At 41.7% G+C, this 18665-nt stretch overlaps 3 protein-coding genes across 3 annotated transcripts; 2 read left to right on the top strand and 1 right to left on the bottom strand.

The window, feature by feature from the left end:
• Positions 1–716: 716 nt before the first annotated feature.
• Positions 717–4007, bottom strand: thap11 (THAP domain containing 11). Its single transcript, XM_034079859.2, has one exon. The coding sequence runs from the start codon at positions 3377–3379 to the stop codon at positions 2555–2557; it is 825 nt and encodes a 274-aa protein (XP_033935750.1). The 5' UTR covers positions 3380–4007; the 3' UTR covers positions 717–2554.
• A 497-nt stretch (positions 4008–4504) lies between these two features.
• On the top strand, positions 4505–11367 carry gfod2 (glucose-fructose oxidoreductase domain containing 2). The gene is made up of 3 exons (XM_034112266.1): positions 4505–4830; positions 6236–6602; positions 7780–11367. Exons 2-3 carry the CDS (start codon positions 6350–6352, stop codon positions 8679–8681), a joined length of 1155 nt encoding a protein of 384 aa, XP_033968157.1. The 5' UTR covers positions 4505–4830; positions 6236–6349; the 3' UTR covers positions 8682–11367.
• A 2596-nt stretch (positions 11368–13963) lies between these two features.
• On the top strand, positions 13964–17717 carry LOC117468200 (uncharacterized). The gene is made up of 5 exons (XM_034112241.2): positions 13964–14159; positions 14871–15257; positions 15865–16251; positions 16479–16874; positions 17312–17717. The coding sequence occupies exons 1-5, from the start codon at positions 14102–14104 to the stop codon at positions 17659–17661; spliced, it is 1578 nt and encodes a 525-aa protein (XP_033968132.1). The 5' UTR covers positions 13964–14101; the 3' UTR covers positions 17662–17717.
• Positions 17718–18665: the final 948 nt, after the last annotated feature.

The following is an 18665-nucleotide window of genomic DNA, read 5'->3' as shown; positions in this document are numbered from 1 at the left end:
GTGTGTGAAATATAGAGTCATTCATCACATTTATTAAGCTATTTCAGCCGTGAGGGCTTTTGTAGTTTGTTGGTGATTATGGGCGTCCTGACTCCCCTGGCCTCCTAGTTTTGTGCAGTAGTTTGGTTGCAAGGCCTTATTGATTTTCTTGTGGGGAAAATATTTGTGTATACAGTGTGTCTGTAACTTTGGATTTCATTTCATATAGATGATTATTTAAGATACATTTATATAAAAGAGAAGCAATAGTACAGTAAAGTGAAATCATTACAAGTCAACCTACGACACAACTCTATTGAAATAATTGATATTATCGTATAGGATAATTGCCCAGCCCTAATACATTAAACCTAATGTATTATTTCCAGTCTTACCTTTTGATAAGCCAAGAAGAGTGGAGCATGAGGGTCGTTTCCCAAAAAACATGGTTGTGTGACAACTGCTTGATATGTCACAGTAGTTAACCCATAATTCACTTCCTGTAAAGTATAAAACGTTTATTTTTGTAGGCGATTTATGATAGAATCGGCAGTATCAATATTATTATCTTCAATCAAGTGAACACTATTTTCTTGACTTGTTTTAATAGTTTCTCGTAACCAATAAAAGATGTCTTCCTAATTAAGCTTTTTATTACCTATAAAATAGCAAAAGAGAAGGTTTTATCAGCAGACAATCCCTCAATTGAAAGAGTATTTAGAAAATAATTCTGCAGGTGTTCAGATAATTGGATATAGAACAGAGAAAAGCAGGAAATCTCCGTATTTGAGAGGCTATTTCACATGAAAAATAGGCAAGACGACGTCTGCATTTTTTGTTTCTGTCAATCATAATAATGAGTTGACTAATCAATGCTGTTCCTATGAAAAGCAGACAAATATATTTTGGTCAGCAATATTAATTAAAGGGATTTGATGTAATGGCCACCGTTTGAGCAGGCACGGATATACTGCGTGTATAGTGTGGTGTCACACACTGGATTTTAAGGATTACATATTACACGTGTTTACTTCATTCACATTACACAATTACGCTCAAACGACAACTAAATCTGACACGAGAAGCTGTTGCTTGGCCTAAATGTAAAGACAGCTTGGTTAAATGGCAGCAGCCTAAAAGAGAGACACAGAACTGGTCAATGTGATCGACAGCGATGGATTAAGGCGTTATGCAACACTGTGGGGAGTAAAAAAAAAAAGAAATCCAGATGAGATTAGGATCTGGATCCTCGCTCTATCCGATGCTGTCTGTTCATTCATCCCTATTCCTTTCTCTCGGTTTCCTGCGACACACAGCACGGGTTCAAAGGACACGTTTCAAGTTTAGGTGAAGTAACTGTAGAACAGTTTTACAATCACATTAAGATGTTTCATTTTTTAATATGAGTAACAATCAAGCAAAGGACCATCCAAGCCGTCGACACACAGACAGATGAAGATGATAGCTTAAACCTTCCCCACTTGAAGGTGAAAGCAAGTGTTACTGGGACGCTGCCTGGACAAAATCATGACAAACTTAATGAAGTTGGAAATATTCAATGTGAATCAACGTTATTTTAAAATGAAATTTACTTCAAAAAAGGAGCAAAGCATATAGCTGTGAACTAAGTTCAACAATCTTAAATGTAGGTATCATCCTGTGCATAATACACGTATGAAAGGACAAAGAAATGCAGCCACTTAACTCCTGTGTGAAAAACACCACACACATGAAACACACTGACATAAGCAGGAGCTGCTGCAGAATAACCTTGGGGGCGCAGACATTAACATGTTCAAGTTGCATAAAGTATGTTGAGAAAATGTTTTTCTTTGTACTTCACTTCCTTAAAAACAAGACGTTGAGCAAATGTAACTTAATGCATGTCTTCAAGAAACATAATTTAATAAGATGACATTGTTTGAGTGCCTTCAAGTTTGAAATAATTCCTTAAAGTCGGTTCCTTGATGATCAAATGTCTTATATCAACACATATCAAGGGAAAGCATCTTAAGCTATCTTTAAAGGCAACTCAGATAAAGTCATGGTAGAGCTGTACTTCATTGACTAACACCCAAGTGTGCCAAGAATAGTGTTTTGTATACAGAAAATCCTATAGATGCGCAATCTTGGCATAGTTTACCTCTGCAAATCTACTAGATGTTTCTGCTACAAGCTCCTAATTCAAAATCTCAAGTAAGGAAATAACTTTTAAAAAGAAAAACGTTCTACATAACTAGGCAGTTGAGAGCATCCTCCTCATCAGTCACGTCACACATGTATAACCCTGCTCTCTTGTCAGTCTGTGCATACTATGATTCTTGTTTGATTGAACAACATATGTAATATTGATCCTGGTTGGGAACCGGCCAATAGTGCACTGTGCATGTTTTTAATATAAGCTCGACTACATGAACTAGCCTGTCAACTTTTTCAATACAGGCCTACGAAAAGTTAGCTCGACCTCTCGAAAATAAATTGTCATCGCTCGTAGTTTTATACAAAATAGGGTTGGATCGGTGTCATATCCGTTAGTCTGTCTCTGTAACGGGTCCTCTCCGGTGATATGCACCCTTCAGATGTTCTTGCGGACGCTTAAGGCCACGGAGTTCCCGTAGAGCAGCCGGTCCCGCTCGCGCACCTCCTCCTGCAGCTTGGCCTCGGCGACCCGCAGCTGGCGGATGGTCGCTTTCATCTCCTTCATCTTCACCTCCATCAGCGCGATGATGTCCCGCTGCTCGTTCAGCTTCCGCAGCAGCTCGGCCGACGTGGTGCCGGTGGTCAGCGAGTACGAGTGGTCCAGCGGGCTGCTGGTCACACTCACGTATTGCACGGCCGCCAGGTGCGACCCGGTTTCCGACAGGTCGTCCCCGATGAACTCCTCGGTGATGGGCTCCGTGTAACATGTCCCCTCTGTCTGTGCGGGGAGCCGCGCCGTGCCCAGGTACTCCCCGTTCTGCCCTATCTGCACCACGGTGATGCTGCTGTCATCACTCGCCTCTCCTCCGGTGGTGCCCTCGGCTCCCTCCGCCGCCACACTGCCCAGCACCCTGGAGATCAATAGCCCGGAGGGGGCTGCACCGGGTGCAGCAGCCCCCGACGCTGACACCTTCCTGCCTCTGCCCCTCCGGCTCCTGCGCTCATTGACCCCCCGCAGAGGGAAGAGGGATGGCACTCTGATGGTGTAGGTCTTCCTCCCGCCGGCGAAGTGCACGCTGCAGACCCGGTGCCCGGTGGTGGGCTGGAAGGTGCTGAAGCAGCCGCTGACCCCGGCCCGGGAGATGTTCCGCAGCCACAGCTCCCTCAGCGTGCTGTCTTTGGGAAACGTGTAGAAGCGCAGGTCCCTGTCCCGGTGCGAGTTGTTGTAGCAGCCCGGGACACAGCATGTAAAACCGGGCATGTTTGCTTCAACGCCTAGGCTTTAGAGCACGGTCGTCGGGGTGAAGTTTAGCTTATTTAATTATTGTTTCTTTTTTCAATGCGTTGTAATGAAGCTCAGTGGCCTACAAGCGGAACTACACGTCCCACAACGCTAACAACTTCCTGTTTATTTTTCACCAAAAGTGAGCTGCTTTTCTTCTTACGACCGCTAAATCCACCGGTATTTATCCGGACTCCAAGCATGTAGAGCTTGTATTTATGATGAAATTGAGGCTGGCGTTTTATTTTCGGTGGTAAATGTCTCGTTTTGTTCTTCGCGGTGTTATCAAGCCAACCGTCCTCTGCTGAGAACTAAAAGTCCCAGAATTCCTTGCGCTCCCCCTGCAGGTCCGTTAGAAAACGAGTGCCCCTACTGGCCAGCGTGGGTAAAGCTTGTGGGTCAAATCAATGTACAGGTGATTTCCTTTACAAGTGAAAACGATCTGGACAGAGGATTAGTCTTAAATATTCTCATTGTTAAATTGTATAGCTATGATGCAATCAAATGTGGTCTCAAATTAACCCTAATTTTCACCAGCTAAGTCATTAAATGTAACTTTATTTTTAATTAAAAGGTCTGACAAATCAGAAAACCATCAGCATGGTCTATTTCTGTTCCTTTTATACCTGTTAATCGGTGATATAAATGATGGTGTTTTATAATTTAAATGATTCTTAAACAATAAGAGTAATGTAATAAAAAAATAATGCCATCTAAGCTATGGTCATCTATAATGCCTAAAACTAAAAGAGATGTCACTCGTCTCTTCTTGTTCTTCTAAAATAAGTTAGTCGAAAAGGAATTCAATTATCTTTATTTTTGCATGTATAAATCAATTTATTTATGCTAATTATAATACAGGCACATAGAACATGATGACCACATTATTTTATTTCCGTGAATAATAAAACTACTTTTAATAAAAATGTCCTAGTTCGCATATTAAACATTCGAAAAACAAATAGCAGTTTGCAATATTTTGCAATATTTTGCGTACATTTTTTGTATTGACTTACCAAACAGCATCATTTTATTCCTGGATACTGTGTTATGTTTCAAGTGTTATGTTATTGTCTTCTGAAACAGCAAATTGTAGAGCAAGAATTTACAGAGACAGCAAGCGCATTTCGTGGCACATAGTCACATAATTAATCCATGTTATGTTTTAGTTATTTGCCTTTAATCGATATAATAACAAGTTCCACAGGGAGCACATTTGCGTATATTTAGTATTAATGTGCGTAAGGCTAAAGCCATAATTTTGAGGTGTAACTTTCCCTTGATTCTCCGCTGGTGAGACATCTTCTACCTCTTGTAGTATCTCTGGTCCTCCCCACAGTCCTGCCGTTGCTACTGAAGTTACCACTAGCAACTGGGCAGCGCCCGGCGGAGCACCTTCAACCGCTGTTCATGTTGTCCTGCTTCATACAGTAGGTAGCACATTTTACTCATATGATGGGTTTTTATCAAGCCAAGTTCAAAGACAGTTAGACGACTTATCTCTAGATATTAACTCTGTAAAGTAGCTTTGTTTATCGGGGGCTTTTTGGTCTCGTTTTGCGGCTGGCTAGCTGAACATGCTAGCTAATGTTAGCTAAGTGTGTGTGGACACTAGCTATCCACCATCACACTCCTATAGACTGTTCAAAGTAGTGGCCACTTCGCACAAGTAAGTGGTATTGTTAAATATAGCTACAGCCAAAGTACTTTTGATCCCAACAGCAGTATTGTGTGCGTTATTATTTTCTTATCTGATTAACAAATAGCAGCAAGGCTAGGTTACTTTCAGTGTTGTCTGTGTGAGAGAAAACCTGGTAAATGTGTTTGTTTGGCTGTTTACAACCCGAGGTGATCCAGTGTGATAAATGCAGACCATATGTTTCTTAAGGTTAACACAGGTAATGCAGGTGCCATTATCAGTCTGTGGTTGTACAGGCATGGCGACAAGCTGCCCCTGCCAGCCAGTATTTTAATGTCACCGTCATATCTTCTCCCATACATGTATATTCCCAGTATTATAAATAGACAAACCATGTATAGTCTCTTTTTTACAACCCCATTAGAACTCAGCCAACGAAGAGCTGTTCCCCCCCACCCTACTTCTCAAAAGAGATAATGGTGTGGCAGGTGCTCCGCCATACAAACCCCACTAACAGCACTTTCATAGGCTGAAATGCACACTATAGTTGCATATTCATAACAGTTAGTTTAGAAAGTCAACAAAGGTTGTGTTAGGAGATAAGGAATACAATAATATCACAAGTCATTTTTATATCTATATATCATGTCATTTAGATACGTTGTTGATGAACTATGCTGTTCTGTGTTCAAGTTGTTGTACATTCACACCACTGAATAAGTGTTTAACCTGGATAGCGTCAAACACACAGACATCCGTGGCTCTACAGAGGTAGAGGTGTCGTTGACTTTAGGTGGGTGTGGATCAACTGAGGAATGGCATGTTAACTATGTAGCAGGACACAATGCAAGTAACTATCGGAGACGGCTGATGGGAGAAACTGGTCACACCTCCATTAGACATGTTTGTCCTGTTTGTTGATACAGTCACTGGAGATAATAGATATTGTGCAAAAAGAGACAAGTTACTGTACTGGTTTTGGTTATCGTAATAATGTGAAATAGATCAATTATCCTATAATGTCTGGTCTTAAATTCAACATTAACTACTTTGAATGAACAGTGAATGTGTTAACATGGACGAGTGTGCACAGCATTATTGCCCATCTTTAGGCAACAGCATAAAACAATTTTTTTTACACATATTGCAGATTAAGTCAATGTGACATATTATTTACCTCCTTTTTATTTTTACAGGTACAATCTTAATTTCCAAAAACATGACATGAGAGGAAAGTGAATTGTATGCTCTTGGGATGTTGTTGAGGCTGGCTATGGTTCGCACGTAAGGTCGCACTGAGTGGCACTGCCATGTTGCCAGGAGTCGGTGTATTTGGCACGGGCAGCACAGCCCGAGTGCTGGTACCGCTGTTGAAAGCTGAAGGCTTTGAGGTCCATGCAGTTTGGGGGAAAAGCGAAGAGGAGGCAGGCTGCCTGGCAAAGGAGCTCGGCATCCCGTTCCACACCAGCCGATCTGATGACGTCCTGCTGCACCAAGACGTCGACCTTGTTTGCATCTATATTCCACCCTCAATGACAAGGCAGATTGCTGTCAAAGCACTGGGTAAGAAGTCACACACTTACTTTTATCATGCTATCCTGTCCAAAAACCTTGGGCACTTTTGCACTAAACACGAGTGCAAAACATATAAGCATGCAGTCACTCTATCACAAGCCATAATAAATACATACAGGATGGCTGCTGCACAATTTTTATTTTACATACAACGGTTCAACGGTTTTTGTTTAACTTAATGATTACAAAAAAAGTTTACTTCCTAAACACCAGCTTCAGATCTTATATAACAGTTAACTACTAAAATCCTCTACAAATACAGACAGTTAACGTGACTTGACCCAGCTGGGCCTGGTGGGTCGGCTCTGGAACAGATTTAACATTTTTGACTGTAATGACAGTACTCTCCGAAAACTAAAAATGGCTGCATTTTTCTGTAACCTATTCTTCAGGGTTTATCCTAGTGATGTGATTAATGACAATCATAGCCGTAACCACAGGGAAAATAGCATTTTGAGGGACGAAAAAGAAAATCCTTATGGATTAAAACTTAACCACATTTTACATCTGTTAGCAGCTCATTGAAGGAAACATAGCAAACACATTTCCTTATCAGAGGAGACTAGATCTATAAAGTTATCTTACTGTATCTGATGGAATTCCTGAGGGTTGACCTCAGCTTCCTGTTTTAGTTGCAACTTCCTGAGTAATTCCCCACCAAAGTATTTATCAACGGCACTACTCCCAAGGCCGCCAATCTCCATATATAAAAGCCATACACACCCTCTGTGCTATCGATGTGGCTGCATGAGAATGTTGAGTTCTTTGTTTATTCATACCAATCTCCAGGAACTGAGGGGTAATAGTATTTAAAGCAATCGACTCCACAGGGTGCCCGAGCACGGACATATCAAGTCCAGCCTACAGCTTCAAATCATATTTAATACACACTCGGTTGCAACTTCAAAACGAACAAATGCAGTTTAGAGAGGCATAGAACAAATCTGATTAGGAACCCTCGTAATCAACACAAAGATAACCAGATTAATTAAAAATAAATTAGTTGTTCAATCTTTTTGTTACTGTTTTTCCAATACAACCAAAAAATCATTAAAAAGTTTGTGGGGTGACATATTGTATTTTGTTAAAGTTAAATTCTAGTAATTGCACTCAGTAATTTGTTCAGAGATAAGTATAAACCCTTCCTGTCTCTCTCTCCCTGCAGGTATAGGTAAGAATGTTCTGTGTGAGAAAGCTGCAACCGCTGTGGATTCCTTCAAGATGGTGACTGCTGCCAGATACTACCCACAGCTGCTCAGCATTATGGGTAATACCCTGCGCTTCCTGCCAGCTTTCGCAGCAATGCGCCAGCTGCTGGTGGAGAGATATGTTGGCGAGATGCAGGTGTGTGATGTGCGTGTGTATGGCCCCAGCCTCCTGGATCAGGCGTACGGCTGGACGTGTGAGGAGCTGATGGGCGGAGGCGGACTGCACACCGTCGGCTCCTCCGTCATTGACCTTTTAAGTTACCTGACGGGTGAACGAGCCCATCGTGTTCATGGCTTATTGCGGACCTTTGTACAACAAAATGGTTTGATCCGAGGCATCCGCCGCGTCACCAGCGACGATTTCTGCTTCTTCCAGATGTTGATGGGTGGAACCGGGTCTCGCTCGGGCGGCGTTTGTTGCACCGTCACCCTGAACTTCAACATGCCGGGGTCATTTGTGCACGAAGTAATGGTAGTCGGATCCAGTGGGAGACTGGTTGCCAGGGGGACAGAGCTATATGGCCAGCGCAATGGGAGTAAAAGCGAGGAGCTGTTGCTAGGCGACAGTGGGTGGGTGGGGCCAGAGGTGAAAGAGATGACCCTGCCTCACCTGCAGGGGCTCAGCTCCATGGTGAAGGCACTGAGAGAGTCTTTTCAGGCTCATGAGGAGCGCAGGTCATGGGCACGAGGACCAGTCGCCATGGCACCGACATTTGAAGATGGTCTGTACGTGCAGACCGTGGTGGAGGCAGTGAAGCGGTCCAGCTGTAGTGGAGAGTGGGAGTGTGTTGAGATCATGAGTCAGGAGCCAGATCCCAATCACAACCTGTGTGAGGCTCTGCAGAGAAATAAGAACTGAATCTATTTATAAACCCAGTGCAACTACTACATGTGTCCGACGGTCGGCCTCTGAATGTTTCTCCTTTCTGTCAGCTGCTGAGGCAGTTTACATGTACCATGACTACTTACATTTTGCATTTTCACATTCTGCCACATTTTGAGCAGACTATTTTTGCTTTAGAAATCAAAGCTGTGGATGTTTGTACCCTCACAGTTATGATTTGTTTGTACACTAAATGTGTTGACCTCAGCTCCATTATTCTGATTCTCAACCGAAAATATTATTATAGCTGTGTCAAAATCTACCTGTGCGCCGTTTACATGTTTATTATCTGTACCATGCCAAAAAGTAGACACAGCTTTTAGTATCACTGGAGCCTAAAGTCATGGAGCAATGCCTGAAAAGTTCCCTTTAAATAAGGTTGATATATGTCTCCTGTCGGCAAGGCACCACACCTATGTCAAATATTGGCCAGGAGAAAAAGTCCTTGATAGGCAAAATACAACCTCGCAGTGGACGTCCGACCGTTTGCTTATCCTCACTTTAAGAAGCTTGTGTGGACATATTTCTGTCATTTGTGGAACCAGCCGCTTATATGCAGGTTGTATTTTGAGACATCAGACCTTGAGTGGTTTCAGTGTTTCCCAAAGTTATACATTACACTACAAGATAATGGTCTAATGGCTATGTATCAGCACTAACAAAGCTGTTAAGTTGCTGCAACCTAACACGTCTCAGGAGGGAACGCAATTTCATAGTTTGGCTATAATTGAAACACAACTTTAAGTGCAGTCCAACTGAGAAAACATGTGAATCTTTATTGTACATATAGATGTATGTTGGTGTTAATTTATTTTCAACATGAATAGCACATTATTCTGAAAGGAAGTGGGCATGAGGATGATTTGACTAACAAAACTCTTTCAGTGCTTGCAGTGTGGCGACTGGCACAATGCAAATGATGCTCTTTTCGAGCTCGGCCTCTATTAAAATATAGAATAATGGAGCTGTGCACTGTTTAGTTTTATTTTTTGGATTGTGTAACAATAAGCATACTTTTAAAGAATGAATGAGGGGCTTGTAGGTTTTGATGTTGGGATTGAGTAAAATAAGCTATGTTAAACTGAACATTAAAAAGTCTAATTTATATAAATCCCCTGCAAAATGTCCGATTCCTAAGGCTAGTCTTAAGTCTTTATATCAGATGTCACACATCCTGTCGGTAGAGCAGTTTTGGTGAGCTGAAATTATGAACTGTTCAGTATGCTCAGTCATTTAAATGTGACTATTTCCAGATACACTACTTAAAGAAGCTTCAATGAGGGTGACACTTCAAGTGTTTTTAATAATGTTTTATATAAACATCTTCTGGAACAAACGGAACATATGGACAGAGTTGAAGTAGTAGCAGTAGCTCACCTGGTACAACTCACCACCTATTGATCCATTCAAACGTTCAGTAAGGAAGGAAACTACCACCTTTTAACCTGTCAAGCATTTATAGGATGAGCATTTGATGCTCAAATGAAAGATTTTAGGTGGAGTAACGCAATGAATCTTAGAATCCTAGAAATAAGTAACCTTTTATTGTTATACTGACAACAGTTTTAGATATTCAAAGACCTAGGATATTTAACAACTAGATTTAGTTTAAAATGTGTGTCAAAAGGTTTGTTTACATGAGATAACAATTGAAGTTATTTGAATGCTTTTTGAAAGATTTTGTTCATGCAATCTATGCATTTTAAGTTATTACAGATGTTTAAATCAAGAGAGAGGAGTCTGCCCTTCATCCGAACACCTTACTGATCTTTTCTTTGAGTAGAACCACTGGATCTGATGTGCACAAGAGTGTAAATGTGTGCCTCTCTATGTTGCTCAGACCAAGCTAAGTTTTTAGTTGTTATAGTCGCTCACTGCATTTCAGTACTGCTGAATAATATTGGGCTCGGCGCTCCTCCTGCTGAGACAGGAGGTGAGGACAGAAACAGGCTGCTGTTTGTTGTATTGGTCTGTTCCTTTCTTAGACCCACGCAGGATCTGCATATAAGGAAACATGCACCTAACACGCTTACCTCACACTATCCTAACAATGCTTGTAATTAATCAAGTTCACATTAAGTGTCTTTATAAAACACATCACCTTTTCCCGCAGGATTTTCGACGACCCACCACTATTAAAATACATTCCAACCAAGTTTTCACCTCCTTCTTTTTCTCTTGTTCTTTGCACTGATAACAGATACAGCTGCCACATATTTAATATGCTGTGTGGTGCTATTACCAGCCGGCTCACTGCGAAAATGAATTTAACACGTGTCTGTATAAGGAAGTGTTTTTGTATTTATTTATGTCTTGGTGTGGAGAAAGTTTCCCATTGTTTATGTGAATTTCTGTTGTAGTATTTATCTTGTTTAGTTTTAGTGTTTAATATGGCTTTTTCAGCACAATTTATGTTGGTAAACTGTACTTTTCATTTGCCTGACAGATACTTCCTTAATAAATACAGTTGTATTCATGTACTGTCTTTGTTCAGAAAGTGTATTAATTATGTAAAGATAACATATACATTTTTTTGTATTGAACACATATTCAAAATATTCAGCAAGTCAAATCTTTGACTCAGTGTTGGTTGTGTTGTATACTGATCTGGCAGTAGGCGTATATGTACTCATTATCACACAAATAAAATGCAATGTGTTACATCCTCCCTCATCTCCATAGAGCATATAGTCACCATCTCTGAATCGGAGCATTGTGCTGCAGTCAAAGGGTTTACAGGATTTGCTTTCTGGAAACAACTTTGAACATTTGATGCAAATAACTAAGCTGTGCCTGTTCTCAAAGTGCAGGTTCAGCTCTAAAAACACATTTTTAAACGATTGAACACTATCAATTCAACATCTTGATTTATAGTAAAGCTACGTAGGAACCAAAGGATGCTTGATATGAGGGTTGACATTTAGTTGTTCAGGACAGGTTAAACCATAAATACAGATTGTAGAAACTAAATATGTAAAAACTAGGCTACATCCAACATAGGCTACAGTATATCAGATGTAGGTAAGTGAAATATCCCCACCGTGGTCACATAGAGAATGCACTTTAAAATTACATTTTGGAAACAGAGATTGTATTCAAATTCCATTCCATTAATGTATTATTGAAATGGGAGAATTATCTGGGCTTGAGTTTAATAGACATTCACAGATCGGTTGTGTTCGTAACAAATACTAGGCTTGTTTGAGACAAGCAAGACCTGCGCAGTTGCGATCAACGTCTTGCTAGTGCGTTGCATGATGGTTAGACATTAGAGGCTTCTCAATACTCAAATTTCCCCTCCTCGACTCCCCTCCTCGAGACTTAGTCCCGCCCACAGGAGATGCGAGCGGAGGACCGAGGAGGGGAAGCAGCAGACGTTTAAAGAAATGAGAACTCCTCTCCTCTGAGCGGTCATATTAAAGCGACGTCCGTTCATTATTACGTGGCAACAGCTGCATCAGCTGTCGAGTGTTTTGTCATATTTTATAATCTCTGTTAGATCAGCTGAACATTGTTCCCCCACATATTTACCTTGAATTCATTGAGAGTGCGGTATAATGAGACAATAACAGGCTACAGATGCGGACACACACACACAAATATATTTATATAAATATATGCAATTTAAAGTATGAGAGCACTCTCATAATAACGTAACACAATCAGAGACTGGATATATCCCCCCCCCCCTCTCTCTCTGGTCGCTGAAATGGGGAATTGAAATTACGGGCCAAAAGTTGTATTTGCAAGTATTAAAAGTAAGCAGAGGACACCAAACCAACTGAGACCTGTCTGTCCGCCGCATCTGCGCACACACTGTACAGGACATACCTACACACTGTACCACACACACACACACACACACACACACACACACACACACACACACACACACACACACACACACACACACACACACACACACACACACACACACACACACACACACACACACACACACACACACACCTAAGCTCCTAAAGCATAATCAGGCTACAGCCGTTGTGTATTTTAGTATGTGAAGCACTAAATGTTCTTAGAAAAATATCGACTCTTTGTTTGTATATATCTACTAAACTAAAGCAAATAAAGAGAGTAGGTCTGTTATACTGAGTGATATTTATTTTACACACTGCTCTGCTTTCTGCAGGACCTCACAGCTGTTCTCACTGTAAACATCGCGTTGCGATGAGAGCAGTTTCTAAAATAATATCCAGGGGATGCATGCAGAGCTGTCATTGGCTGAGATAAGTCCGGCCGTGTGTCACGCCTCCACCGTTCCCGGAAATGCATCCGCGGAGGAGCCGTGGAGGAACCATCAGTGTATCCTCGGTTATAGCTCCTCCAGAGAGCCTCCTCGACGCTCGATCCTCGGTGTGCATTTAGAGAAATGAGACGTCCTTCAAAATGGCGCGCTGAAATTCATTTCCGGGTCACTACCGGAGGACCGAGGAGTCGAGGAGTCGAGGAGGGGAAATTTGAGTATTGAGAAGCCTCTATTTTGTCCGACTTGCTCTGGAGGCTCGCCCACATGAGACTTTGAAATCTCGCGGGACAAAGACGCCCGCAGCCTTGAGAGCGAGGCGAGGCGAGTTGACGCAGTTGCTCTCCACGAGCTGCGGAAGCGAAATGCTTGATGGGAAACGGCTCGCTGGTATCTCGAGCTGAGCGCTCATTGGTGGTTTTTACCACGTGCTGCTGATGAAACTCTCCAATTGGCTGGCAAAAGTGTGTTGTTGTTTTGTGTCAGTTTTACGTCGCCACATCCATTCCCATTTTTCCACAATGTTTATCATCATGAAATTAATATCTATATATTTTATACTATACTGCTTACCGTTTTCATACTTTATATATCTTAGCATATTCATACACACTGTTCATACTGCTCACAGGCTGATATCTAGTGTATGCATACCCCTCACTGTTTATTCATCATTCAATTCATTCTATATTTTATTCTGTAGATGGTGTACATTACTTTTCACTTTACTGCTTGTTGCACCTGGTTAGAAGCTAAACTGCATTTCGTTGTCTCAGTACCTGTAATCTGTGCAATAACAATAAAGTTGAATCTAATCTTGAGCAGGAACAAATGTATTTACTTAGTACATATCTGACATTAACGATTAAACACATGTGTGCATTCTTTATAAATGCAAACCGAGTCAAGCCGACTCCGGAGGTGGCGGTATGCACCTTAAAGTTGTTTGCAATCCGCCAAAAAACCGAGAGAAGAAGAAGAAGAATGCAAAGAAGAAGATGAAGAAGAAGAAGAAGAAGCCGACTCGGAGCTGTCCGACTTCAGGCGAGCTTTTGGACACCTCCCCCGGCTGCGATCGGCTACTCTCGTCTACTTTCGAGGCGAGCCGCAATGTGTCTCAAACAAGCCTGTTATGAATGAGCGAGCTGCCTGCCTGTGGCAACGTCGGTCTCCATTGGCCAGCAGCGCGGGTGAGTCATCTATCTATGACAAAAACTCATGAAAAAAAACAGCTCTAACTAGCCGACTATTCCCGCCCCGGATATGACTTAAGGACGATGGCAGCAATGCATTGTGGGACAATGAGTAGCAACTAGCAACCCTGATATAAACCAAACACAAAAGCTAACAGTCGACATTTTAGTTAAAAAAGACGAATATTTGTACACTATTTCTCAGACCGATACCGGGTTAAGAAGCACCGGGGACAGTGGTAGTCACAGTCCGTAAATTAAGCGCTGTTTTGGGCATTTTATCAAACCGTCGACCTTCGAGAAGATGGAATCGAAACAAATCACTTTCGGTATGCTTGCCTTTAACTCACATTAAACAACTAAATAATGTCCTTGTTAACTATTTCACACGCTGCTGGGAGCACACAACAGCAATTCACATTAGGTAAACAACAAAAGAGGCATCATTATGTTTTTATTTACACCAATGCTTTTCCTCCTGAGACATTTCGAAATGTGGAAAAGCAACTTTGATTTGACTCTACACTCAATTCACTATCATGTGCAACATAAAACGGTTAAAAAGTAAATTAAAACGTGTTCTTTTCCAGTCATACACCTTAAATAAAAAGCATGTTCATCTTCATTCTAGTGCTGAAATAATTAGTTTGCAATTAATGCAAATGTTCAGTTCCAGCATTAATAACTTTCTGTTTTCCTGTTATTTAGTGGAGCTGGCTTTGGGGGATGCACAACAATACAGCTTCCCCACTGTGAATGGAGCAGCTATTAAAAGCATCCTGGAAATTGCAGATGGAGCTCTAGTGAAACAACTAACTCCTGAAGAGGCGAGTGATGACCTCCCTGTCAAACGTACACAGAAACGGAATAGACGCAGCTTAATTTGGAGGCATTACGATGAGATGGACAGTTCTTCATCTGTTCGCTGCCGCATTTGCAGCAAGATGCAGAGCATTGAAGGCGGAAGCACCAGCAACCTGCATCGGCATATCTCAACGAGACATCCGGAAGTGTCTTCTCAGCTCCAAGCAGACAGGCAGCACTTACAGAGCTCACCTGCTTCTGAGGACACATCAACACAACCAAAGACCGCTGGTGAGACAGAGAAGCAGGGAAAGTTATTTGGTAATGTGTTATAACTCATTGCTGTTTGTGTGTGTAGTTCAGTTAATACACACACCTTCTGATGCTCAAACTTGAACACATCATTAGTGTTGTTTCCTGGAGTCACTGGGTGTTTCAGGAGGACAGCCCCTCTTCCAGGCGACCAGGCCGAGGTTGATCAGACCTCAGCCTGTGTTCAAGTGGGCGCTTTGGCTCAGTGGTCTAGTGCGTTGAATTTAGGATCAGGGGAGCACAAGTTCAATCCCCACTGCAGTCAGCATGTCGTTGTATCCTTGGGCAACACACCACCCCAAGTCGCTCCTGTGGGTATTGTCCACAGTATGGAGTGTATGTAAGTCGCTTTGGATAAAAGCGTCTAACAGAACACAAAGGGCAAGCAGGTTGAAAAAGTTAGTTCATTCTAACTTTTTTTGCCAAATAAGTGAAATATGTCAATATATTGTTTTTACAAAACATGATATGGTCTGAAGGCGTTTTTTCTCTTGGAACAGTTATTTAAATAAAATCATTAAATAGTAATCAGCAATGAAACATTAGTTGCAGTTCTCTTATATAATTGTATTTTCCCTTTTTTTAGTGGACCTGGATCTGGCAGCTGATGAATCTGAAAAATTAGATGAAGCTGGCGTAAATTCTCCTTGTGACATCTACCTGGACCAAGATGTATGCATAGTGGGTGATATCATCCCTGTCAAAATTGGCGTAAAACGGAGTAAACGCAGCTTAATTTGGAGGTACTATGATGAGACGGACAGTTCTTCATCTGCTCGCTGCTGCATTTGCAGAAAGTTGCAGAGCTTTGAAGGCGGCAGCACCGGCAACCTGCATCGGCATATCTCAAAGAGACATCCGGAAGTGTATTCTCAGCTCCTAGCAGACAGGCAGCAGAGCTCACCTGCTTCTGAGGGCACATCAACACAACCAAAGACCGCTGGTGTGACAGAGAAGCGGAGAAAGTTATTTGGTAATGTTTTATAACTCATTGCTTTTTGAGTGTGTAGTTCAGTTAATACACACACCTTCTGATGCTCCAACACATCATCAGTGTTGTTTCCTGGAGTCACTGGGTTTTTCGGGTCTTGCAACAGACAGCCCTTCTTCCAGTTATTTAAATAAAATCATATTGTATAGTAACCAGCAATGAAACATTAGTTGCAGTTCTCTTATATAATTGTATTTTCCTTTTTTTAGTGGACTCTGACCTGGATCTGGTAACCGATGAATCTGACAAATTAGAAGAAGCTGGCGTTAATTCTCCTTGTGAAATCTACCTGGACAAAGATGGAGTTGGACACATAGTGAGTGATGACCGCCCTGTACAAGTTACACGGAATAAACGCAGCTTAATTTGGAGGCACTTCGAGCATCTGGACAGTTTAAATGCTGCGCGTTGCCACATCTGCATGAAGAAGATTCAGTGCTCTGACGGCCGCAGCACCAGCAACCTGCATCGGCACCTGTCGAAGAGACACCCAGCGGTGTTTACTCAGCTGCTAGAAGACGGCAAGCAGAAATATCGACCCAACTCATCACGGGGCTCAAATGTTACTGGGGCCACATCGACATTGCCAACGACCCACTGTTCTGGTAATGTTTGTTTTTTAAAGAAATATATACTTTTGTAGTTTTTACAAATAAACAACAAAACCCACCTCTTCATTTATCAGTAGACTAAGTATTGAGTAATATGTTTTGAGGTTAAATGCACCCCTGGTTTTATCTAATCAACATTTGAAAGAATGTTATACATATGTCTCTGTACCTTTCCTTTATAATCCAACTGTAAAATAAGTAAATATGAAGGTAAAATGTCCAGTTGGAACATTATTTGATTACTTGTGTATTTAACCAACATAAGTACAAGTGTTGTCATTTTCTCAGTAGTTGAAGTATCTCAGCATCAAAGTTAGATAGATACATCTGCTACACACTTAAACAGTTTATTAACATTTAACATGTTTGGTTATATTGTAGCCAAGATCGAAAATATATTAAACACGCAACCTTCTCTTTCCCTCTTACAGGTGCATTGGAAGATTCAAGAGCATCAGAGGGAGACAAACAAATGTTCAAGAGAGAGCAGGAGCTGATGGAAGCTCTGAGGCGAGCGCAGAGACAGGAGGCTCGAGCTCTGGAGGATCAGAGGGAGCTGCTTGAGATGCTGCGGGTGGGGAATGCCAGGGAAGCGGCTGCAGAAAGAGAGGAGATCGAGTCACTAAGGAAAGCACAGCTGGAGGAAGCCAAATACTTGAGTAAACAGAGAGAAGAGCTGAAGAGTGAAAAGCAAGAGCTGCAGATGCAAAGGGAAGAACTTCAGCAGGAAAGAGAAAAACTTGTATTGTTGTCAAACAAACCTGATCCTGCCACCATATGACTGATTTTCTATTTGATTAAAATACCATTTATAAAAATAAAAAAAACCTAATCACTGGTCGGTTGTTTCTGTAACACCTGTGTTGCACTGCTTCTTCATCGCTCTGCTACCCATCTGGGGCTGACTCATTTAATTATGTGATCTCCTGATATTATTCTGGCATCAAATGATTCGAAATGTCCAGGACAAACCCCTTCCTCTGAACTCAGCCTGCTTTCACTAATGACTGCAACAAGCCATTTTCAATTGTAAAATGCAGGCAGAGATTGGTTATACATTTGCCGCTCACTCTACATTTCTTCGTTTCAAACCTTTATTTAACCGGGTGGTCCCATTGAGGATCACACCTGCAGCAAGTAGGTTACAACATGAAACAGAAAACAACCTGCACCAAGTAGGTTACAACATGAAACAGAAAACGACCTGCAGCAAGTAGGTTACACCATGAAACAGAAAACAACCTGCACCAAGTAGGTTACACCATGAAACAGAAAACAACCTGCACCAAGTAGGTTACACCATGAAACAGAAAACAACCTGCACCAAGTAGGTTACACCATGAAACAGAAAACGACCTGCAGCAAGTAGGTTACACCATGAAACAGAAAACAACCTGCAGCAAGTAGGTTACACCATGAAACAGAAAACAACCTGCACCAAGTAGGTTACACCATGAAACAGAAAACAACCTGCACCAAGTAGGTTACACCATGAAACAGAAAACAACCTGCAGCAAGTAGGTTACAACATGAAACAGAAAACGACCTGCACCAAGTAGGTTACACCATGAAACAGAAAACAATAAAGGACATCATACATCATATTTACAGGGCTACATTTGCATACCTATCGACATTGACAAGTACCACAAGTATCATTGCACCTATCCAAGCTTTAAAAACATGCAGTGGAACCAATTTGCTCAGTTTCAAAACTTTTTGAAGACTTCTAAGCAAGGGGAGCTGCGCACATAAAAGCTTTCGTACCTAAGTCAGTCCTTGCAC

The sequence above is a fragment of the Pseudochaenichthys georgianus genome, chromosome 3, assembly GCF_902827115.2.
Source record: "Pseudochaenichthys georgianus chromosome 3, fPseGeo1.2, whole genome shotgun sequence".
NCBI lineage: Eukaryota > Metazoa > Chordata > Actinopteri > Perciformes > Channichthyidae > Pseudochaenichthys > Pseudochaenichthys georgianus.
The sequence above is the reverse complement of the archived record's forward strand: the minus strand, read 5'-3'. Positions and strand labels throughout refer to the sequence as shown.